This window comes from Grus americana, chromosome 3 (genome assembly GCF_028858705.1).
Source record: "Grus americana isolate bGruAme1 chromosome 3, bGruAme1.mat, whole genome shotgun sequence".
Taxonomy (NCBI): Eukaryota; Metazoa; Chordata; class Aves; order Gruiformes; family Gruidae; genus Grus; species Grus americana.
This window is the reverse complement of record NC_072854.1, coordinates 48,687,659-48,712,770: the sequence shown is the minus strand read 5'-3', so window position 1 is coordinate 48,712,770 and position 25,112 is coordinate 48,687,659. Positions and strand designations below refer to the sequence as shown.

General features: G+C 44.0%; 2 protein-coding genes across 2 annotated transcripts in view; both read left to right on the top strand.

The window, feature by feature from the left end:
- Window positions 1–3,956: 3,956 nt before the first annotated feature.
- POPDC3 (popeye domain containing 3) lies at window positions 3,957–22,970 on the top strand. Its single transcript, XM_054822088.1, has 4 exons — window positions 3,957–4,380; window positions 14,038–14,782; window positions 16,653–16,761; window positions 18,246–22,970. Exons 2-4 carry the CDS (start codon window positions 14,292–14,294, stop codon window positions 18,564–18,566), a joined length of 921 nt encoding a protein of 306 aa, XP_054678063.1. The 5' UTR covers window positions 3,957–4,380; window positions 14,038–14,291; the 3' UTR covers window positions 18,567–22,970.
- The window catches only part of BVES (blood vessel epicardial substance), a 56,441-nt gene continuing 35,631 nt past the window's right edge, over window positions 4,303–25,112 (top strand). Inside the window, exon 1 of the mRNA XM_054822087.1 lies at window positions 4,303–4,380. The gene's annotated coding sequence lies outside the window, so the exon portion shown is untranslated. The remainder of the gene's footprint in view (window positions 4,381–25,112) is intronic.

Here is a 25,112-nt window from a genome sequence, read left to right as displayed (position 1 = left end):
TCTGGTTCCTACATCTGACAACAGCTGAACTTTGTGCAGGGCTCAAACCTCTGAGGACGAGAGAAGCAGGCTCTGAGCCTGTCCTTAGCTCTGCTGCGGTCTGGCACAGTGACTGAGCTCAGCCATGGCTGTGGCTAGTGCCCTGAGCAGAGAGACTCTGGCCACATGCAGAAACCACAGAGAGGTCCCTCTACAAACCGAAATGCAGGAAAGCACTCACTGCTCACTGAGGGAATGTAAACATCTCCAACAGCAGCAGCCACAGACTGGGATTCACATGTTTTTGTTACAGCTAAATCCTACGCTGGGTACTTCTTCCACCTCTTCTAGATGCTGGTGTCTGAAATGAGCTCAGGTTGGGAAGAGCCAGTTTCCAGAAGGAGAAATCCCCTTCTCTGTGGTCAGGCTGCTTCACGGTGTGAAGTCACTTGGTCGGGGAACTCCACCCCCCACACGCTTGCTTATGGAAACCTGGGAGGAGCAGCAGCCAAGGCTCTGCACCTTAACTGCAGCTGAGGGTACTCAATTCCAAGTCTATTATCGGAGAGCCTTTAAAAGTGAAAAGATAAAAACTTAAATGCCCTATTTAGCATTTTATTTGACTGATGCATTAATAAAAGCCTTTTGCCTAAATTCAAACTATTTTATCTGTACCTGACAGGGAATGCTGTTAATTGAATGACATTTTAAAAAAGGTTTCCAATTTGAATTTTGCTCAGTTCTGCAGGCTGCATATGATCTGAACTACAGGATTATATTGTGTTATGACACAACTTGGTTGATGTCTTGCTTGTAAGAGGCAGCAATAAAAACTAGTTTACTACACGAATACAATCCTGATTCTCCTTACTTCAGTTGTACCCACAAATAAAGGGAAGGAGGGGTTTCTGTAGAACTCAGCTATACAAAAGTCTATTAAAACCTTTTCAAAGTACATAAAGAGTTTAATTCTCAGTCCAAAATGACTAAGAGCTTCTACACAAGAGCCCTCTTTCGACTATCCGGGAAATATTACATCCATAGAGGAAAAGCACATTGCTTCTTAAAGAGGTAATTCATCATGTCACCTGCCACCATATCCCCCTGCTTCATAACTTATTTTTATTGACCAAGGACAATGCAAGGAAAGAAAAAATGCAGTAGAGATTTATTAAACATTAAAAAGTCTAAGAAAATATAAAAAATCTCCCCCTTAAACAGAGTTATTGATACCTTCTCCTCCTAGAGTACAGCGTGTTGTAAGAAACACCATTACTTTATTTCAGAGATAATGGAGAAGGCAACCACCTGATGTTGTAAGTCAGTCCCTCCTTAAGCAGTTACTGAGGAAATACATGGGGCTGTTTTCTAGACAGTGAAATCATACCTTGAGCTTTTTTCTTCTTCTGTCTGGGGGAAATCGCCGGCACACCCAAGGGAAGGTCTGGTGCCAGCACTCCGGGGGCACTTTCAGGTGCCTGCGTGGGTAACCCTGCCTTGGCTGCAGCAACGCTACGAGCAGCACCTGGAGACAGGGCTGTCAAGAAGCCCACAGCGAGGCAATCTGCACGTTTTATGGAGCTGTCAGACTTCTCGTAGGATGGATCGTGCCCAGAGACAGGTGCATCTAAGGTACTCCCATAAGTTTAATAGCGGGTATGAGAAGAGAGCTGTTTACAACCAGCCAGAAACTCACGCCGTCCAGTCTCACGGCTGAACAGTGGGACTGGCCCAAAGACATCGGTTCAGGTGTCCAGGTTCCTGTCCAGCCCATCTGGGACAAACCTTGCACTTTCTGCTGCCCCTTCCTAGCTGGCCCTTGCTGGCTCCTCGGCCAGGTGCTGTCCCACCCTCCACGCAGGGCGTTTGCCGGAGCTGAGCCTCTCCCTCCACCCAGGGCCACAAAGTCTCCTACAGATTTTCAAGTCTGATATTGGATCGCTGAATCTCGCCGCAGGCTCTCTTGTAAGCCTACCTTTACATATGACCTTTATATCTTGCCATGCTGCTGCAAAGAACAATATTGGTTATAATTTGGGTTTACATTTATTATATTATTTGACCTTTTAAAAACAGTCATTTCATATAAATACCACAAGAGGTTTAAAATATATCAAAGAGTAGTCTGATGGCTCAAGTGGTCGGTTCAAAGCACGCTGGGCAGTGCTAGTATCTTCTCAGCGCCTGGTGGCTCAGCCTTTTTATTATTGCCTTCCTTGACTAACCTGATAACGTTCTACAGTGTCTGATTTTCAAGGCTAGATTGAGAAGGTCATTTGTAGTCTCAAAGTGCTAGAGAATATTTGATGTGGAGTTGATTGAATTGAAATAAAAATTATTATAGCAGAACTGTTCCTTGGTGATCTTTATGTCTGTGGAGAATTATGATGACCATTGCTTTCAACTAAGCACAACTCAAAAAGTGTCTTACAGATGTGCCATCAAAATATACTGATTTTCATGCTGCTTTTATGATGATTTGGAGGAACATGTTTTAATATAATAGTGGTTTATTAGAATAATGTAATCTCAGTAGCTAAGTAAATCAAATAAAAAACTTTAGCATCCTTCTTTTATTATGTATTTGCCCATCCTTTTGCTATCATCCCAGCGAAGAGTAAGTATAGTGGGTAAATTTATGCCTAATGCAATTGGTGATAAATATGAGTAAGTGGTTGGGTGCTTTCAACTCCACTCAAGTACAAAGAACAAGAAGAAAAAAAATAATCAGCACTGCCTCAGGTTTGCCAGTATAGAAATCTCTCTAACGATAGTGCTAAAATTAAACAAGTTGTAAAATATCATATGCAAAGCATGTCTGAAAGGTAAGTAATTTGAGCTACACTGCAGAATCCTTTAAATGTTTTATTAACTACAAGAAGCTTAATACATACTTGATTAGATTTATAAAATCTAATGTGTCTCTCAAAAATAATGAATATAAAAACAAGTACTGCAATCAGATAATGAAGTTTTCAATATATGTAACTCAGGATAGCTTTGGGTTAAAGTGCTCTGGCTGTTTGTTTTTTCAAGTTCTGGGAGAATCTATTATTCCAAAAATTTACGCATCTTCTTCCCTGGTAAATATGGAGCTAAAGATCTTTGAAAATAAAGAACCCCCTTGGGAAAGCAAGTTCACAAAGGTTTTAAGAAAAGCCCTGATCCCTCTATCTAGAGCACAATAGGTTGCTCTGTCCTCTTACTTCTGGGGAAGTTCACATCAGTGCCATCTCCCTGCCGTATGATGAGCGCGTCAGCCTACCGTGGGACCTCCGAGCTGGCCACCAGCAAGCACACAAGGCTCTCCAGACTTACTATTTAAAAGATATTATTGCTCATGCACCAGTTATTGAGAAATAGCTTCTCTAGTAACGGGAGCTGTGCATTTAATATGCTGTGATTTGGGGGATATTAACAACTTGTAAGTCTGTCTCCTTCAATCGATATATTCTCTGTCCCCGAGATGCAAAGTGATCACCGGAACAAATGCCTGGCTAGTACGCTGAAGGGCTTAATGTACCGACACTGTTAGCAACACTTTAACCATATTCTCGGTGAAGCATATGCTTGTTCTGAAACGAAATAACTGAAGATTGTGTATAAATAGATGCACTAGTCATGTAATGAAGGCAAGCCTGAAGGCGTGTATCTCCCTTCTGAAGAAACACGCTGCTGGGGTGAGTAGGTGAAAGAGCGGAAAATTGTATTTTCATTTGTTCTACACCAATAGTTCCAGACAATTTAACCCGAGGCAGCAGTACCAAAGGAGACGCCTTTCTCCCTGTGTCCCAAAAGCCGCGGGTTTTGCGCGCAAGCCCCGGCCAAGCGCCCGGGCTGCAGCCGCGGCGGGTTTAAGGCGCACAAGTTTAGCGGGCGGCACCGCCGTCCCCGAGGGGTCTCCGCAGGCAGCAGCACCGCCTCCTCCTTCCCCTGCCCGCCCCTTCGACGCCTTCGGTGCCCACCGGCAGCGCGGGGCGGCGGGGGAGCCCGGCGGCGGGACCGGCTGCCGGGGAGGGGGGAGCGCGCCCGCCGCCCCCCAGCCGCCGCCGCAAGAGGGGCGCGCCGGGACGGGCGGCAGCTTCAGCCGAGGCGGACACGGCGCGGCTTGGCTTGGCTCGGCTCGGCTGGCCTGGGGTGGCCCCGCCGCTCGCAGCCCCCCGGGGCCGGCGGGAGGCGCCTGCGCGCTGCGGCCGCTCGGTGCCGGCCCCGGAGCTGGCGCCGCCCGCAGCCTCCCGCCGGCTTCTGCCTATTTTAGTCACAGCGGCGGCTCGGTGGCCGCGGCGGGACGCGGTGCCGGGAGCGGTGAGGAGCGGTAGCCCGAGCCCGTCCCGTCCGGGCGCGGCGCCCTCCGTGCGGCCGCGAAACTTTTCGGAGGGCGCGGGCAGGGGCACGGGGCAGGTAAGGGGCGCGGGAGGGCGGGGGCCGAGCCGTGCCGAGCCGTGCCGGGGCGGGCTGAAGCCCCGGCGCTACCTCCGCCCGCCCCCCGCCGGCGCTGTCCAGTCAGGCAGCGCGCGGAGCGTCGCCCCGCTGGGTCCGGGGGCGAGGGGGAGCCGGGGCCGCCTCCCGCCCCGTCGCGCTCCGGGGACACCCGTGGCGGGGACCGGCCGTCGGGGGAGGGCTGCCGCCCCGAGGGCTCGGCGGTGTCCGGGACGGTGTGCGACGGGGAGTAACGCCGGGCGGGTCGGGGCGCTCCTCCCCAGCACGCCCCGCCGGTGCGGTCCGGCGGCGGTAACCGGAGCGCCCGAGTTCAGCCTCGGCTAGAAGTTGGAGAGCTTTACCGCGTCCCCTTTCTAAAGGAGCGGGGCACACTGCCCTGCTCTTCCCCTCCCGAGGGGTCTGCCTGAAGTGAGACTCTTGGTTCTGTATCTCGGTTTTAGGGTTTATTTCTTAGGAAAGCGAGGTCTCTGGTTTCTGCCCGGGCGCAGCTGCAGCCCGCTCACCAGGGCTGACTCGAGAAGTATCCCTGCTTTCACAAAACCAACTCGGGGTCCGGGGATTTCTTCCACTGACTGGGGGTTTGCTTCATAGGCTGCCGTTATTTGATTCTTCCCTCTCCCCGTCAACAAATGGTAAGAGCAGATGAACCCTGAAATTAAGATCTGGTTTTGCGTTTGCAGTTGTTTCTTTACAAAGATACAACGAATGATACAAAACACTTCTTTTCCCCAAACTGTAATATTTTTTTCCCAAACATTTTTTTTTTTCCAAACTGTAATATTTTACCACATTTTCCTCAGCTGTTCTGTAAAGCATGGTGTGCGTTTAGGCTGTCAATCACTTTATGGGCAAACATTTTATGTAGCTGATCTCGTGTAATATTGAATCATGGACCACCTGGTAGTGTTACAGAGATGTCATTGATGAAATCTCGCTTCCAGAACCAAGGTTTCTTGCCACTCTGATTAATGGGAATATGATTGTATACATGCAAGTAAAAATGTCTTCACTGACCACAGCAAAACAAGAAATGTTTTCCACATCTGCAGAACTGTTGCTGTTCAGGCTTTCCACAAAGTTCCGTGTGGTGCCAAATAATAAACTAGCTTAAAATGTCAAGTTTTAAAGAAATGCCTTGCCTGCAAAATAGCAAGTACACTGCAAGTCCTGTAGTGAGGAGAATAGATATTGAAACAGAAAGAAATGTAAAACAGGTAGTTGTGAAGGCAAAGTTGGTGGCAGGGAAACCTTTTATGATGAAAGTTGAGAACAGAAAGTTTTTAAGGATTCAGGAAAAGGATTGTTAGCTGAAGCTACATTTAATCTTTTTATTAGGTGTGCAGGCTTTTCAGAGATGCAATTTTATTTTACCATTTTAGTGCGTTCTACTACCTTGCGATAAAGAACTCTAATCAGGTCTCCAGGTGATGATACAGTACCTGTAATTGGGCATGCCGCTGTTGCCCAAACAGAAGTCAGATATTATATGGTGAACAAAGCCTCAGTTTGTGATTATATTACGTGATGAAACTAAGAGTATTCTGGCTCCCACAGATAGAAAACTAATGAAAATGATGCTAAACCAGTGCCATGTGCGTGCTTCTGCCTGGCTCCGCTTTGTAGGTAAAGCCGTATCACGCTCGTTCCAATAAAGCAGAGACTACAACTGTACTTCTAACCCCAAACCCAGTAAAGGTAAATCATTTCAGCAGCTCCATTAGGGCATCTGTGTTACCTTTCACTGTGTTTCACTCTGGTTTAGAGCTCACAGGGTACATAAATGTGGTGGTTCATGACTCAGTGTGCTGTTCATCTGTTTGAACACATGGCTCATGACACTTCTTCTCCGTAATCCAGTTGTACGTGCAGGTGTAGTGTGATGAACCAAGCCTCTGTGTTTCTTTCTTTTTTGGGAAATGAAGTTCACGTCAGGTGGTTGGTTTCATGGGAATACATTCCTGTCCAACGGCACTACTGCACCATGCAAACTCATTTAAGCTGAATTCTGCAGGATTCAGCTGTAGTTCATTAACACAGTTTTAAAGCATTTGTGAAATATGCATTGTCGCTGCTTTCACTATTATTAATTTCAAAGTCGAACTGTAGCAAAGCTTGAACTTGTGCTTCACTTTGCAGTTTTTATTATAAAACACCATAAAACAGACCCCCTGGATTAGTATTTGGCCAATGCTGTTCAGTATACAAGAGCCTTGCTCAAATTTACCCAAGTGCTAGCAATCCATAGTAAGTTTGAAAAATGTCTGACTGTCCTTCCATTTGCATGTTTTCTAGGAGCAAAAGACTGTAAAGAAAGGAGGGAGGGGATTATTATTCTTATTTTGGCAGGAATACCATATGTAATTATGGTTCATTAGTTCAGATTCAAATTGGAAGAAAATCTGTAAATTTTTTTTCATATCAGATACTCTGTAGATGGTAAAATAGATAGCATCTTCAGTATTGCCTTTGCAACAACAGCGGATTGCATTGTATATTTTACAGTGATAAATGAGCAATCGTTCAAGTACTGTAAGCTGTGTATAGTAAGCTGGTCTTTAAATATTTAAAGACTAAATAATAGCAGCTTCACTGTATGCAGTACTTCTAAGGAGCCTTAAACTATTCTGTATCACTGTGGGTTTTCTTTCTCTCTCGATGCCCCTCCCTGCCCAGCTTTTTTCCCCTTCTTAAAAAGATGAGGAATTTGAGCAAGTTGTAAGTAGAATCAGGCCTTCTCAGCTGCAGCCAAACAAGCTCCATGCATTGAAAGTCCCATGAAAAGGCTCCCGTTGAAGTGCTCTGCTTTGCAGACATTTCTGCATACGCTGCAGCAGGGAGACAGGGCTCGGGCCCAGCCTGGTGAAGAGGACGACCAGTCACCAGCCTCGTGCTGTTGGTGGGGCGTTCATGTGGACCATTGACTTCAATGTAGAGGTGGCATTGGGGTGTCTCCAGGGTTAGGCAGCAGCTGACCGAAGGGGGTTCTTTGTTGAACAACCTTGAACGCGGGAGCCTAATTTCTGCCTGACCAGAGCAGGATTTTGGCCCCAAGAAGTCCCGCTTGGCTGGTGGTTATTTCTCAGTGAAGCACCACTGGTGCTTGGATGTGCTCCAGCTGCTTGTTTTGTAGCTCTGAGCATTCCCAGAAGGATCGCTCTCTGAGAAGATATCACTTCACTCGGATGCTCTGGGGGTCCAATTCGGCAGCTGCAGCCTGCGCAGCCCAGGGGGGTACTGCACGAACTGGGAAGGGTGCAGTTCGACTGCTTTTCCTAGGGCCTGAGATGCTTTACCTTCCAAGTGACAGCCTGTGCTGATCCAGGGGGAGAGACACAGTGATGAGACACCAGTGAGATACAGGATGCCTTCCTCAGCCCAAGGGAGTGCAAATCCATCTTCCCTGCTCCCATGAGGGTGCCCTGAGTGACTCATTTTGGCTTGTGTGGGTGGGTCACTTGCTGTCCTTCTTGTTGAAGCCGTGATGTTGCGCAGGAGGGAGGCTGAGCAAGGGGGACCCGTGCTGCAGTTGCTCTTCGTACTGCGATGGGGACGCTACCCTGGGGAGCAGGGTCCTGAGGCTCAGCTGCTGGGCTGCATACGTGTTTCATGTTAAAGCATTCATTGATAAAACATCCTGTTCTTTGAAAAAAAACATTGCCAGGAAGGGATGCTGGCTCCACATAGATGAAGGTTTCTGCTGGAAGGTATATAGGAGGAATAATTTCAGTGTTTTCGGTTGTCTAAAGTAGCTGTGTAGTTGGTATCTGAGATAGGCTTCTAGATTTCATTGGGAAGACCAGCTATGTAACTTTCTAGGTATATAAAACTTGCTTATGTTAAGTAACTTAAAACAAAAGCTGAGAAGACATTGTGATCATCTAATCTGACTTCCTGGAGAATAAAAAATAGAATCGTAGTAAATCAATTAATTTTTTAATAATAGCATATTCAGACTTACTTTAGGTACCAGACAGCATCCTGACTTCTTTAATTCTCAGCAAAGGAAATCTTTAAAGCCATCCCAATAATTAATTACTTTTGCTATGTATGCTTGTGTATCTTTGTAATCTGAATATATCTAGTTTTATAGTGACTGATTATCTTGGTACCTTTGTCTTTTGGATTGGGTAGTCCTTTTCTTCCTCATCCTCCTTCCGTTTGTACTACCCAAATAGATGTCATGGACTGTGATGAAGATACAGCCTTCTCTATGTTGCACAGGCTGCATTTTCTCAAGAAAACCACGTGTTTTCCAGTATTACAGTTACTGCTTTCTCTAGGATATAGTCTCAAGAAGTTTAAGGTGAGCTAGGATATGAGCTTGTGTTGTTAGTTACTGTCCTAATTGCTGCCTCCATGCTTTGAGCCTGGAGTGGCTTCAAGGACAGTTTATCACTGAAAACAGCTTTTTTAACTGCCCATACTTGCCTATAGGCGCATCGCCATACCCGTCTGTAGGTGTATAGCTCCTCTGGGTGCTGTGTGAGTTAGACACTGCATTGCAATTAGGAGTCTGGTTGTCTCGGTCCCTGCGGGTATCTAACCCCAAGGGAACAAGGGCGGAAGGACAGTAGTGTGGGGAAAGCATGCTACATGAACAGGGATAGGGGCAATGGAAGGAAGCGGTATGTTAATCAATGCATGCAATTACATTGCATGGTAGAGGAAGTACTTGCTAAAATTAAGGAGCAGCTTTTTTTTATACATCTAAACGGTGGCCAGACCAGATGTAACTTGCCAGCCTAGACAGGGTGCTTAGAGCTCGCCCCCCTGGAAGCGGGGAGCACCGAGGCTGGGAAGGTTGCGCTTGGTCAAAAGGACCGCTTAGTTCCTGGTGGAGCTGCTGGAGCAACTTTGCTGACTGCTGTGGCCGCTGCCTCACGTATGAACATCTACACTGTAGATGGCTAAAACCAGTGAGACAAATCCTGCTAAATCCAGCATAAGCTCATTTTGTACATGAAAGCATATATACTGTAAAGGAAAATCTTCCCTTTTGCTTCCAAACCTGTTGCAAACAATGTAGTTCATCCAGGCTGGTTACACCATCAGCATGTATGGCTCTGCGGCCTGTCAACATGTACAGGGTGAATGTGCTGAGGGCTTTCTGGTTGAATACTTGGGATAAGGCAACTAAAGAATGGAGTGTTTGAATAGCTTTACTTTTGACTTAATTAAAAGACCAAAGAGAGAACTGCTGTTGGCCTCAGGGCTTTTAGGGTTTATTTTTTGCAGAAATTAATTGTGATCCAGACACAGTAACTAACACTCAAAGCTTCTCAAAGCTGAATTTGAGTCATCAGTTACAAAAATGGGGTGAAGTACCCAGTTCTCAAGCAAATTAAAAATGTACGTAATTGGTAATTCTTTGTGGGACTACTCCAATCTATGGGGAAAATGCCCATTTGAGGAGGGGAAGTTATACCATGCACATTTAAATTACAGTATAAATTCATTCTGGTTTGACTGTTTTAGTATACTGCTTATATGAAGTTTTAAGTTGCTGGCGGGTATTTATTTTTGAGAGTATAAGTGAAATACTCCATTTAGTGCTTTGAAGCTCCAGCAAACTTGTTGATTTTAGCACTTTCTGATGACAGCTTAGTCCTTTCAGCAATGCTGCTGTTTGTTTTAAAGAAGTCCCTGCTGCTTTATATTGCTAACATCTCTAGTCTGGGCTGATTTTTCCCAGCACTTGATCTGCTTCTGCTGGAGAGGGTGGGATGCGTGGTGGGGCAAAACACTCAGAAGCATCTGCCTGTGTTGGCAGGGCACGTCTCCTTCCTGAGCTGGGAGGAGACCTCTTCCATGCACCTCTGGCTCCAGCAGCCCACAGATGTCAATGTCGTCTTATTCTGAATACGGTAGTCACATAGCAGAGACTGTGCTTGTGCATCATGCTCCTTCTTCTCCATAGGCAGGGGACAGAGCAGAAAGTATTTAGCATTTAATTGGGGAAGATACGGTTCTTCAGGCTTATAATCCAAGATACCTGCTTTAAATGGAGTTTCCTGCCTAAGCTTGCCTGATCATCACCATCAAATGAAACTGTAGTGATAACTGTTCACCACAGATGGGACAGCTGAAGCAGGACGCCAAACAAGGCCACATCAGTAGGCACATTCCCTGTCCTGGCAGCTAAGAACGCTGAAGCATCTCAGTGAAAGGATGGTGTCCCCTCCGGGTACTTACAAACTTGGTAATGCCATGCTACTGCGGGCACTTTGTAGTGCGGTCCTCAGTGGAGGATGACTCACAGCTGTTTGGATTTTTCGTTTTGGGCTTTTTTTCTCCCCCATGCTTGCAGTAGGTGAATGGCTTAATTAGAGTGCCTGTTCTGAAGCCCTCAAGAGTATATATTCTGGACTTGTAGGAACTACAAAGAAAAATGTGAAAGGCCTTTTATAGCACTAAATAGCAATCAAAATTAGATATTTGACTATGCTTAGACCCATACATACTATTGTCTCTGCTCTACGTAATACTTCCTAAAAAAAACTACCAACAATTTTTGGCTCCCAAATCTTAGAATAACTTCTTGATTAAAAAGAGGTGAATTCCCTCTTTCAGTCTGTAGTTCATTGGCAGCAAGTGTGCCTGCTCTTCATCATAGCCCTGAGAAACCAGCTCCATTTATTAGTATCATAAAATCATAGAATGGTTTGGGTTGGAAGGGACCTCAAAGATCATCTAGTTCCAACCCCCCTGCCATGGGCAGGGACACCCTCCACTAGACCACGTTGCCCAAAGCCCCATCCAGCCTGGCCTTGAACACTTCCAGGCATGGGGCCTCCACAGCTTCTCTGGGCAACCTGTTCCAGTGCCTCACCGCCCTCATGGTGAAGAATTTCTTCCTTATATCTAATCTAAATCTGCCCTCCTTCAGCTTAAGGCCATCACCCCTTGTCCTATTGCTACTCTCCCTGATAACCAGTCCCTCTCCAGCTTTCCTGCAGGCCCCTTTAGGTACTGGAAGGCTGCTATAAGGTCTCCCAGACTACTTACAGTAGTCTTCATCAGTGTTTCCAGAAGGTTTGGTTTTGCCTGCACACCTTGAGTAGCTCAGGAGACTGTCATGTTGGTGAGTGAGGTTGTGTTCTGTGCTAGTGCTGGCCTCCCTCCTTTGCCCTTCCTCTTGCCTGGATGGAGGGAGGTCCTCTCCAGCCTGGGTGATGCAGTAGCACAGTGCTGTACAATGGAACTTCGCATTGTGGAGATCTGCTGAAACAAATGGGAATTTTACATACAGCCTGTTTTGCATATTGTCTTTTTGGAAGACAGGTTCCATTCTAAAAATAAACAGTTACAAATGCAGAACAGTTTTTCCAGGGCTTTGGTTTTGTGTAAGACAACCCTCTATGTCCCAGTGGCGTGCTGTTCTTTCCAAATTATTTTGACCCATCTTATCATGAATATATGTTTTACAGCAATACTATGAGCTGTAGTATGGGCAGACTGTGAATGCTATAAGCGAATTGAAAACTGAACATAAATTTTCTGAAATTATTGCAATGTCATGTTAAATTATTGCAATGCATGACCTTACATGACAAAAAGATGTTGGTAATGGAAAGTAGATTACAGTATGGTGTTTTTGTTGGTGGCATGCTTACAGCCTCCCATGTAACTTCTCAGGTATGGTTCCATTCAAAACACTGAATGTTTTGTAGAACTTAGGGTCTTCATGAGAACTGCTCAGAGCAAAACGTTGGCAATAGAGCAGAAGTATTAACACTAATGCAAAAATCACTGTTATCAGTGATTCTGTATGAAACAAACAAACAAAAAATTTATGCTGCCGATTTTTGACCATGCAGTGGAAATGCAGACTGGATTCAGAACGCAAGGTCTGGGAACTGCATGTTCCAGTTTTATTTTCTTTCGGTTCAGAAATTTTACCCCTTGATCACAGAAATACCACCGAAAATTCCCTGTGCTCTTACCAAGCCCAGGTAACTTCTTCGTAGCTGATGCAGTTCTCATCTCCCATTCTCCAAGGGCTAAATCCTGCATCCGGGGGGAAATCCTCTACCAGAGAAGAGTATTTGGGTAAAGAGACAAACAGTAAAGCTCATAGCTACAAAGTACGTCATTCTTGTAATGCTGGTTCTTCCACTATGGTAGGATATTGAGCACTTTTAATTTGGAAAGGTTCCTTGCTCTTTAGCTGTGATATTTTTATGGGTCAGTGACTTCCCTATCGCCACTCCTGGAGAGGGAGAGCTTTCCTCCTAACCTTTTCTTCTGAACTCTGCTGCTCTTGTTCAGGATTTTATGTCTTCATTTAGCATTAGTGTTTTTGACTCATGGAATTAATGTTGGGGGTTGAATAAACTTAAAAGAAGTAGAGCTGTAGCAGCTAGGAAATGTGATACGACTTTGCTTTTTTAATTTCTTAGACCTGTCACCGTTAGAAAAAACACCACTGAAAGCCCTGCTGAATGATGTTGGATGCTTCACTGCACCAGCAGTACTTTTGAAGTATTGACTTCTGTGGCTCTTGGGAAAAAAAAAAAAAGCTACCTTTGATATTCTAGAGAATCTAATAATTTAGATAGCAAGATATTTCTTAGCTTCCCTGCTGTTCTACCAGGAAAAGAACCAGACAGTTAAAGACTTTTGGTGGGTTTCAGTCCTGATTACACTTCTGATAGACTCTGTCTTTGCAATTTCTACCATGTCTAATCTCACACTGAAGCATGTATTTTTACTTTACAGACATAGAAGGCTGGTTTTGATTTTTTAAATTTATTTTGGGTTTTTTCATGCTTTTCAGTTGTGTATTTTACTTTTTATTTAACTCTTAGGAGTACATTATAACATGGAAACAAACAGCATGTTTAACATTTTACAGTGTTGAACAATAATTTCATGCCACGGCCCACATAATTTTATACAAGGTAGAACTTTGAATGTTATACAATTGCTTTGTAAATGGCCTTTGAGAAGTATTTTGCAGGACTGATTACTTCATGTTGTAATAACATAATCAGTATAAAGCTACCGTTAAGCTTCGTAGTCTTCTTCATACATGACAGCTTTTTGCCTGTCATCCTTGGAGCAGAAAAGACCATCCCTCATGATACTTGGATTTCCCTTGTTGTGGTGTTTGGGGATGTAGTTGGTTGTCTGCGGGGACAGAGCAGCCTTGCTCAGCTCATTAATGATAACAGAAAGGCACAGGGGGGAAAGGAGAGTGGTTTGACAGAAATCCAGAGGGAGATGGAGGTGAACGAGGGAGAAGAGTTCACTGGCTCTTCTTGTTCAAGAGCTAGGTAGGGCATTAAATGAGGCTCGCAGGTGACAGGTTCGTGACCTACCAATGCAGCTACTTTCTCAGCAGTTGGGCTGTAAAAAGACTTGTCACAGGATGCTGTGGGTGCAATGTATAGGTTTACATGGATTCAGCGTCGATTCAGTGGTTGCTACAGTGTTCATAGATACGGAAACATGATCTTCAATTGAATGAATATTAAGGTTTGATCCTGGAATCACAGGGCTACAGGGGGAATTGGATGATTGTAATGCAGTCTGTGGCTTTAGACGATAAAAGCTTTGATAGAGTTTAATTGATGAAAGTAATTTTATAAGTAATTCGTCTTTTCTTCAATTGTCCAGATCAGATGAAACTACAGATGACATGGCCAAAGTCAAGACAATGCATGAACTGATGAGAAACAGCATTGCCTCCTGAGAACATTAGCCTCCTAGTTGCTGGAAATCCTAAGTGCAACTTTACTACCAAAAGAGACCCTGATGTTATATGATCATTGAGCAGAGTTTGCAAGAATGGAAAAGCAAAGGACCCCACTAGTTTTATCGCATAAATAAAAATTTCCAAGATTCAGCCGAATCGAAAAATTATTCCAGCCATGGGAGAAAATGCAAGTTTTTGGGAAAGTTTGATATATGCACATCCTACCTGTACCACCTGGAAGCAAGAGGCTGAGGGATCTATCTACCACCTAGCCAGTATTCTCTTTGTTGTTGGCTTCATGGGTGGAAGTGGATTCTTTGGGCTTCTCTATGTCTTCAGCTTGCTTGGATTGGGCTTTCTCTGCTCTTCTGTTTGGGCTTGGCTGGATGTCTGTGCTGCTGATATATTCTCCTGGAATTTTATACTGTTTGCTATATGCTTCGTCCAGTTCATTTATGTCACCTACCAAGTTCGGAGTGTTTCTTTTGACAAAGAATTCCAGGAACTTTACAGTGCTCTCTTCCAGCCTCTGGGAATTTCTTTGACTGTCTACAGGAAGATCGTCTTGTGCTGTGATGCAGAAGTGGTTACCCTGGAGAAGGAACACTGTTACGCCATGCAGGGCAAAACACCTATTGATAAACTGTCCTTGCTTGTGTCAGGCAGGTTTGTATCGGTTTGGTCAGACTTACTGCAAATATCTTTTTTTTTTCCCCCCTTTCTGAAAATGAAAGCAAAAAAAAAAAAAGCCTGATTTGTGTATTGTTTGTTCATTTTCCAGTACAATAGATTAAATATTAATGCAAGTAATATAAATATTAATAGGCTAAATACACTTGTCTAGGACAGCACTAGCACAAAAACACTAAGCACAAAATCTGTAATAGCATAAAGAAAAGGATTTTAAGTCATTCTTTTCCAGACCACTGTATCATAGCACTTAACAGGTTGGGCAGATAAAGGGAACAAATGTGTGCTTCAGGCTATGCTTTGCTATCTGTCTACTGCCTAGCTGATGAACGCAGCATCTTTCTTATTTTTCTTTGCTAGTATCATCCGAAACGGGACTAAAAGGTAGTTATGAAACTGAAGATACTGAGGTAAACTCTGTTTATAATAGAGATCTTGACTTTCATACAGATTGTATTTGGTAGCTTTCTGGGGGGTGGGAGAGGAGGGGGAGTAAGGGAGAGCAGAAAGCCTAAAAGCACCCTTCCATTACAAGGGGACATAGTCAAGCCCTATCAAGATTTGCAGAGCTGAGTCTACAGTTACTGTACATTGTGTGGCCTTTAGTTAGACCCTGAGGCAATAAATCCACCTGCTTGTACTCCCTGCTTACTGGGGATCCTTCTGGCATCCTTTCTGATGCTTTCCTGAGGGGAAATACTGGCTTTTGTACTGTATACAAAATGGTATACAGTACTGGACTACCACAAGAGTAGATGGGATACCCAGAGATGATGGTGATGGCCATGGTCTGTCTTTGATGGGACACTTTGTAGGTGCATTTTGACAGCCTGCTGCATGGATAGATGGAATTTGTAGGCGGCTTGAAACTCAGCTGATGTAGGACTACTTGCAGTGAGTAATGTGGATTTTAGGTAGTTGACCCTAGTGACACCCTGGTTCAGAGCATTCTTGGAAGCTGTCTCGAAAGTATCACATGGAGGTTGCTTTCGGTCATAGTCATACTGAAAGAGAGGTGTCCATCCTTCTACATGCAGTTAGTAATCATGCAGGGAGTTCCTGCCACCCTCCTTCATGCAGCACAGGGCTCCTGCTTCTGATTTTGTAAGAAGCGTTAATCTTGGTGCAGAGCAGATGTGAAAAGGGGACTCCTACAGCTTGCTTTTTTTCTTTTAGCTCATGAGGTTCAAGCATACGTTTCCTGCTTGTGTGCCTTCAAACTTAAATATGATTTAAAAAGTAGAAAGAAAATTTTCCTTTGGCATCTGCAGAAGGCCACAGCATTCACACAGAGATCCCGTACCTCCATGCTGTTCTCCTGGCTCCAGAGACAGTCCCGTGGCCACGTAATTCCTGTTGAACATTGAGAGAGTCCTACCTAAGGCGTGCTGCGGGCAACTCCTGCTTCCCACTTCCTGCTTTTGCCATTTTGTTCCCTCTAAAATGTGTATTTGCCAAACCTAAAAGTATATCCCATGGCTTTCAAGTGAAGGAGGCAAACAGTGTTATGTGCATTGGTCTTCCACCTCTCCGGTGCACGCTGGCCTTTCCATGACAAAGCTTGCCTGTTGCTGCACGGACCTGCCCCAGAAAGAATAGTATGACTTGAGTAAGGCCTGGAAAGATTTCCATTTCAGTTGCATAGTTGCCTTGTATTCTCTTTCAACTGGCCCGATCAAGTTGTGTTCATAATTATAATTAGGATACTGTTGGCCAGTGATTGCTTTTCCATGCTCTCAAAGCTGTGTTTAAACTCCTCACATCATAGTAGAAATAACACATTCTTGTTGCAGTCGTTGCTGCAGTACAGGTAGTACTAACAAATTAACACATCTTATCTTGGTAGGATCAGAGTGACAGTTGATGGGGAGTTTCTGCATTATATTTTTCCTCTTCAATTTCTGGATTCTCCTGAATGGGATTCACTGAGGCCCACAGAAGAGGGAATTTTCCAGGTAAAAGCGGAGGGTGGTTTTTTTTTTTTTAATACCACAGAAAACTGTTCAAATACTAATCGGTTTAGTTAATTTAGTTGTGGGTTTTGTTTGTGAAATTATACAAACAAGTGGCATCCCATTAATTTGGGGAGGGAAGTCCTCTTTACCTGTTGCACTGGCTGTGCCATTTGTATTTTCTTTCTGTTTGCATCTCGTTGTTACAACAAACGGGCGTTTTTCTTAAAGCTAACCTGGGAGGTAGACTCTGTTTGCATTCTTTGGCTACGCTTAAAATCCAGCCCTGAGAAAGCAGGTTTGGAGGAGGTGCGTGGAAGTTGGTGGTGAAGAGGCTTCCCTACGGGAGGTGAGCAGGAGAGCACGGGCTGGGGAGAGCCATGCTTGTGTTGCAGCTCGGCACGGGGAGACAGCGCGGGACGCAGCGTCCGTCTGGGCTGCCCTGAGATCCCCGAGCCCTCCCTCTGCTGCCACTTGACTGACACACTAGCTCCTGCCTGTGGGATCCGATGTCTCGCGTCACGAGGGGAAATGGCATTTGTCGAGAGCTTTCTTTAGACTTGCCTTTCCAGCTGGCGCTGCCGAGAGGGAAGCAGGGAGAGCGGGGCTGAGGCCGGGCCATGCTGCCCGCCGGCATCCTGGCTGGGGCTGCCCTTCAGCGTGGGTATCGGCATGCTGTCGCTGAGGCCGACAACACGCAATCACTTGGTCCGTTCCCCGTCGCCCTTCTCGCTTGTCTTTTGCATTGTCGTGGTACAACCAGGCAGGCAGCCAGCTAAAACTAGCACACAGCTGTTTGTTCGCTCCCCCTGCCCCCCTCCCTCAGTGGGATGGGGGAGAGAATCAAAAAGAAAACAGTAAAACTCGTGGGCTGAGATAAAGACAGTTTAATAGGACAGAAAAGGAAGAAAATAATAACGATAAAAGAATATACAAAACAAGTGATGCACAGTGCAATTGCTCACCACCCTGAGCTGATGCTCAGCTAGTTCCTGAGCCATGCCGCCTCCTGGCCAACCCTCCAGTTAGACACTGACCAAGACGTCATATGGTATGGAATATCCCTTTGGCCAGTTGGGGTCAGTTGTCCTGGCTGTGCCCCCTCCCAGCTTCTTGTGCACCCCCCGCCTTCTCGTTGGCGGGGCAGTATGAGAAGCTGAAAAGTACTTGAGTGCTTGGCAACAACTAAAATATTAGAGTGTTATCAACATTATTCTCAGCCTAAATCCAAAACACAGCACTATGCCAGCTGCTAGGAAAAAAAAATAGCTATCCCAGCCAAAACCAGGACCTGCATACAGTAGACCTCGCAGAGCTCTCTGGCTGGATTAAATGGTTTTCACTGCAGTAGGTGCAAAGACGCGAGGTGTACATTACAGATGCAGCCTGCATGCCTGCTGAGAGACGGGGGGTGCTTTCTGAGCAAGGGCAGCAGCGGCAATATCACTGCCTTATCACCTAGCTAATTTTAATTTTCTCTTCTACAGGTAACGCTTACAGCAGAGACAGATTGTCGGTACGTGGCCTGGAGGAGAAAGAAGCTGTATCTGCTGTTTGCCAAACACCGTTTCATCTCCCGCCTGTTCTCAATTTTAATTGGGAGCGACATTGCTGAAAAACTGTATGCCTTGAATGACAGAGTGCACGTGGGGAAAGGCTTTAGGTACGACATTCGGTTACCGAACTTCTACCACGTCTCGCTGCCAGAGACCCCTCCGGTGCAGCCCTCCCACCACCTACAGAGAGGGTCCCCCCGGCGCAAGCCCACGGGGGTTACAAACTGCAGCTCCTTCAGCACACAGTCCTAGAAAGGAAAGCTCTGCTGCAGCTGTTCCCCAAAGCGATGAAGGGAAATGCAAAGCGGTGAAGCAGAAGAGCAGAAAGATGAAGGAGAATAAGACACAGTCAAGCCAAATTTGACTGACAAGTGCCATTTACTTTCATTGGAGTAGCTTGAATTCTTCCTCTCTCTAGAGCCAGCGGGTTGGCTTCTGCATTTTGACTGTTTGTGCAATATGTTTAGTTTCTGTTGATTCTTTTGTTGATCTTCATCTCCTTACTTTTGGAGGAAAACAATTCATAACAGGCTGAAGTTTTATTGTAATTGTGGTGGCCTCTGTGTTCTGTTTAAAAAAAAACCAAACCCATTGTATTTGTAATTAGACTTTCTCAAAATTATTTGCCATAATGAAGTATAGTCAGTATAGTCGATGAAAACAAGTAAGTTGTCTACAAAATACAGCAACTTGCTTATAACGGTCATATTTATGCCTTGGGAATGTCGTCTCATTTAACATGAAGAATATTGCAGAAAAAGACTAAGAGACTGGTTGTAGTGGGTTTGTTTTTTAAAGAAATGAAAGATTTTTAAGTGCACAGCATGATTCTTAAAAAAGCAAACAAAAGAAAACAAATTCTGTCCCATGAGTGATTGGTTTCTCTCTGGCTGTCCTAAAGAGGTATGATGTGAAAACAAACATAAATGTTATTGCTGGCATTAGAAAAGTAAAGCAGTTGTAACTGCTGCAGATACAGCTTATGGAAATGGTCGCGTAGTGTTTCTGATAGAACGTGATGCTCTAGGATCTAGGTTTCCACAGTGTCAGTGCCATTCGTGACATTTACAATAAATACTGTTAATCAATCAACTGCCAAACCACTGGAGTTTGTTTTACAATATCCTTTTTAGCCAGGTTTGTCAGGAAGAAACTAATTAAGAAACAGCTGTAGCAATAAACACAATTTTTAACCAAAACATTCTTGTTTAGTTTCCAGAGTCGCTTCTCTGTGCCTATGAAATTCTTGATTTAAAAGATATTCTCTCCCTAATTCTGTGGTGTTTTAATGGCATAAGGGAGCACCAGCTCAAGCTTCGGTAGGAGAAAGCTGGTTTTGACCCTTGAGGTCACTGTGCCTTTGGGGAGAAACGTCTGAATGTCTTTGCTAACTCACCTTCCTGCTGCTATGCCTGATGCCTGGCAGTAATGAAAAAATAAGAAGCATCACTATTTTATGAGGCTGTATTGCTGCTTGATAGATCTGGAGGTAGATCACGTTTTTAATGTTTTAAAATTGCTGGACTGTTTGGTAGGACAACCGTTGTGTGTTTGTGTACGTCCAGGAATATATATGAGTTTAGATCTTGGGAGCTGCTGCTGGAGGACTTAAAATAATGATACAACCTCATGCTTGAAAGCTAATCATGCAGGATGTATTAGAAGTGATACGAAACACCACCTGTTTGAAGGACCTTCGGTGTGGAACAGATAATGTTGTAAGAGTTTTGCTTTTAGCTTTATGTCCCTTTCTCAGAGAGGAGAATCTGCCAAACATAAGTACCATGGTATGCAATGTGATAATCCCCAAATCCTGCTAATAAGCCTTCCACACGATGTATTCTGTATGTATTACTTACTGCGTGAAGTCCCTGAGCCACAAAGCTACTTCGTCTTGCTCAAAAGAGAATTGAAAAAATGCAAACGGAGAGTTCATTGACGGTGATTAAAGACCGGCTCGGGAAATAACGAAGGCACAGAGTGCCAGAAGCTAGCAGTGTGTGGTAAGGACGTACAGCTGAGTGTGTCCTCTTCCCGTTCTTGTCATCAGGTCACGGTTCTGGGACAGGACAGCAGGCTACCCGGACCCCTTGGTATGACTTGGCACAGGTATTCTCATGTAACGTCAGCGCTGTGATTAGTATCATGTCTTACTTGTCGGCGGTGCCCAGTGCCTGAGGTGGGTAAGAAGCACGTCATCTCTCGATGCGGTCACTCAAGCTGCACCTCGCGATCCCTCGCTTCACCCGGCCCAGCTGCTTCTGCTGAACGTGCCTTGTGCTGAAAACCTAATGCTGGTTTTTAACAGGTCATTCAACAACAGCCCCCCAGTCTCTCATTCTGATGAAATTTATTGTGGTATAAAATGTGTTGGACCAATATGAAGTTTATACTTACTGGTTTATGTGTTAACAGTCTACAAACATGAAAAGATTATAGCCTAGAAACATAAAAAAGATGGTATTCTACACTTAGGCATAATATAAAGCATCTATTAATGCTCTCCTCAGTTTTCTTGAATATATGAGCTTGTCCCATATATGTCTATAAGAAAACTTGCCTTAGGGTAAGCATTTAATAAACTAGTATGATCATCTTCCCCTTCAAAATAAGACCAAGGAATTTTGCCCACCCAATTTCTGTATCAAGCTTATCCATTCTATTTAAACTATAGCATACTGCTTAGAAAGGTTCCCGCTCTGCAGTGATGGGCGCTTCATTACGTACTGAGGCATTTTTTTTCTTCTTTGTGACTGGTGCCTTAGTTTCAGCCTGGTTTCCAAGCACAATCCTCTGTGATGCTTTTCTCTGCTGGAATTAGTTACTATCAGAAATCTCTACTAGGCCATGTCTGAGTCAATATCTGCACATACTCTTAGCTAATCTTGTTTAGCTTTTGCTACTGTGCTTTTTGGGCTTTGAGACACTTAAAAATTGTTTCCAGTTTTCCAGCATCTGTTTGAGTCATAGCTAGCAGGACATTTCAGCTGTAGAATTCTGGACATATATATCTACAGTAATATAAGTACACACAAAAGGACTGGAAGTGAGACAGCAAGCCCTCTCCACCTCTGTTTGTTGTTTTTTTTTTTAATTTTGACAGCACTTCTAAAATGTACTGAAAAATATACTCTGCTCTGTGACTCATAAACCAATGTTTTGCGAGAGCTGTATGGTCTACAGAAGTAAAGATGCATTCAAACTGATGTCAGTGAAATAATACAATCTTTTATGATATCATATATACCCAGTCATTAGAGAGTTGGAGTTGTTCAGTCTGGAGAAGAGAAGGCTCTGGGGAGACCTTAGAGCAGCCTTTCAATACTTACAGTGGCTTATGAAAAGATGGGGACAAACTTTTTAGTAAGGCCTGTAGTGATAGGACAAGTGGTAATGGGCTTAAACTAAAAGAGAGTAGATTCAGACTAGATATTAGGAAGAAATTCTTCCCTGTGAGGGTGGTGAGGCACTGGAACAGGTTGCCCAGAGAAGCTGTGGCTGCCCCCTCCCTGGAAGTGTTCGAGGCCAGGTTGGATGGGGCTTTGGGCAACCTGGTCTAGTGGAGGGTGTCCCTGCCCATGGCAGGGGGGTTGAACTAGGTGACTATTAAAGATCCCTTCCAATCCAAACCATTCTATGCTTCTATGGTTATTTATAGTTTAGTAAACATTTGGAGCTAGATGAAGCTCTGACTCGAGCATCATCCAATTTATGCCTGTGTTATTACTCAGGAATAACTATCAGTGAGGTGGTCAGGCTCCTTAATAATTGATTTAAGCAAATGGATATTTGAGGCTGTGCTGCTTTGTGAATTGAGGACACTATCAGGGAATCCTTTCCTTGATCTGCAGTGATCCCCCTTCAGGCACATTTTACATTTTTACTAGTTCCATAATCTTCTATGGGGTTATGTCTACATTTGTATACTGTTATAGGTAAGAGTGGCAGAATCTGGTGCACGTGATGATTTGCTCATTAGTCAGCATCAGTTGATCTTTCAGAGTTTTTATAATTGTGAACGTTGTGCTGGAATCACCCTTACAGCCTGCAGGAGGGTTCAGGCACAGGTAACAGATTCTAAGCAATGTTTTAAGTCCAGCATGCAACTCTACTCAAAACTACAGAATAACCAGAGAGAATGTATCCCAATGTACTATTATAACTAATAACGCTATGCAAGAAAAATTGTAAGTGCTTAATGAAAAATATTATTTTACATGGTTGCCTATGATAATGAAGGCTGGACTTGGTGACTGAGGAGGGCCACCCCGGTCCTCGATTGTCGAGAATTGCCCTGCAACAAACCAACAAATCTGACAGTGATCAAAGGAAACTCTATAATGCAAAGAATGATGGCAAACTATGGCAAACTATCTATCATATAGATATATGCCCTCCACTAGGATAAAGCTGGAAAAGCTGAATACATGCTTGGATGAAATTGTATGGTTCTGCCACACCACAAAAAAAGGCCTATACTTGCAGTAATTAAATAGTATGTTGATGCTACATTTCCAGCAAAAAAGTGCTCTACAGTTTTCAGCTATCATAAATGATAAATATATGTGTGGGCTCAATATACATGAAAAATGAAAATACAATGTTGTACTGCTCATACAAACAAGTCTTGCAAACCTTGTGTTAAAAATGAAATAAATCCATAGCTATTTAGGTAGAACAAAACTATTTAAGCAGAAAAGGAAAAAAATATTACCTATTTGCTGATTTCAGACATTAACAGATTAAATATTTTTCTTTCTATTCCTGTAATAATTGAATGAATATTCGTCTGCCTCAAAGTGTTACTTTACAACAGATACTTTTTACAGTAGAACAAAATAAATACCTTATTAAGCTGATTTGTTAATCCTTCTTGAAAACACTTACTTTGATTTCATTAACATGCATAAAAATGTAATAGGTTCAGGGTTCCCAAGGGAAAGTACCCCCTTTTTTTTTTTTGGTTGTCTAATTTATGTTAGCTTTCCTTTCTTGTAGATTTTTCTGTGTCTGCAGTTTCTGCTATTTCTGTGTGAATCAAAAGAGTTAATAATTGAACTTAGCATGTAAATTGAGCCACCTCATCCCAATGAATCGATCCACGTAGGTAGAGCTTCATCTGTAGGAGGCTGTAGGAGAACAGCAGTGCGAGCACATCATGTGTGAGCCCCAGGATTCGGGGGTCGTGTCCCAAACCACAGCTGGCAAAGCCCTTCTAGAGGGTAGCTTTGCAGGTGGTTCTGCCAGCAGAGGGTCTGGACCCAAATTATCACTCTGCAAGCCACAAATGTCATTAAACATTGTCAGGGACCGGGAAAAAGATGGGACGTTCCCAAAACCTTGTGAGAGCAGTAGGATTTTATAGCAGTTATTCTTCTGCTGTAGATTCCCAGGCAATGTTATTCAGTCGTCAGTTCTACCACAGCTCCTAATTTAAGGGATCTGTGGTGTATGGCGGGGACAGGACTATTTCCCTGCCTCGGCAGTAGGGACACCAAAGTCATATAAACAAACAACTGCAATAAAATAGTGGCAAATAACTATTTTAGCAGTGAATCTCATAGTTTTCATTCTGTTCACTAGTAACTCTACACCCAAACTTGTCTAAAGCCTGGGGGATATAATAACTTTCCATGAGTAAGGTACCTCGGGCTGAGAAACACACTGAAGCCAAAAATACCATTTCATGGGTAAATGCTCAAATTATGTCATCGTATAGAAGCGGGCAGCACCACCACCTCCTGCAGCAACCACACGTCACAGGTGAGCATTGAAGCATCTCAGACCTGTGAAAGGAGGTGAGCAGGTCCCTGTCCCCAGGCAGGGAGTGTGGCTGGATGGTCCCAAGCAGCTGGTGGCCTGCCGGAGCCGGGGCTCGGTGGGGGTGAGGCACACATCTCTGTTTAGCATTTCCCATGTGTAGGTTTTAGTGACTCCTAAGAAGCATATGGGACGATTTAGATGATACTCATCGCTGGGTTTGGACTTCCAGGGGCCAACTGTAGGCCATGGCTGCAAGGGTGGGATGCCATCAGGCAAGCTATGGGATGGGTTTAAAACACGTTAGGTATGACCCTGTATCTTCCCATATGCATTCACTTACACCGAGGTAAACACAAAACAACTTATCCCGTGACAAAAGTGAGGCAAGCCAGTTCACATCTGCTAGGATACACAAGGAGGAGCTTCAGCAGTTACCATAAAATAGCTGGAAATCCTTGCTGTGCTTTGGTCATTTAACTTGTTCATCTTAAAATCCTTAAAATGTTTAGTGAATCCAGTTGTAGCAGATATTCTATTTTACTAAAAGATTTAGCTTAGATAAAATATTTTGAATACTTATTTTGAATATGAAGCAAAACTGTCCTGTTTTCTTTTACAGAGAGGTCAGGTCCTCTCAGATGACCTTTTTAAGCAGCTCTCCCTGGTGAGGTGAATGGGAGTTCTTCTTAAAAAACAGTCATACAGCACTGTGCTCTGGTTTTTACTGGGTTTCTGTTTTCTTGTTCGGTCGTGGCTTTTCAAAAACATAGTGTCCTTTCAGTGATATGTTCATATTTTAAAGAACTAAGGAGTAATTATTAGTAGGAACAAATACAATAAATACTGATATTCTGAAATCAGATATGGAACATAAAACATTTTTATACTGGTTTTGGTTTTACAAATTATTAGTACTTTTCTTTTTACCATAGTCATTGCCATTTTTAGTTCTGAAGCTGCTTTATACATTGGTATATGTACTTAAGCCAACACTACATGCAAAAGCAATAATCATATATATATATATATATATAA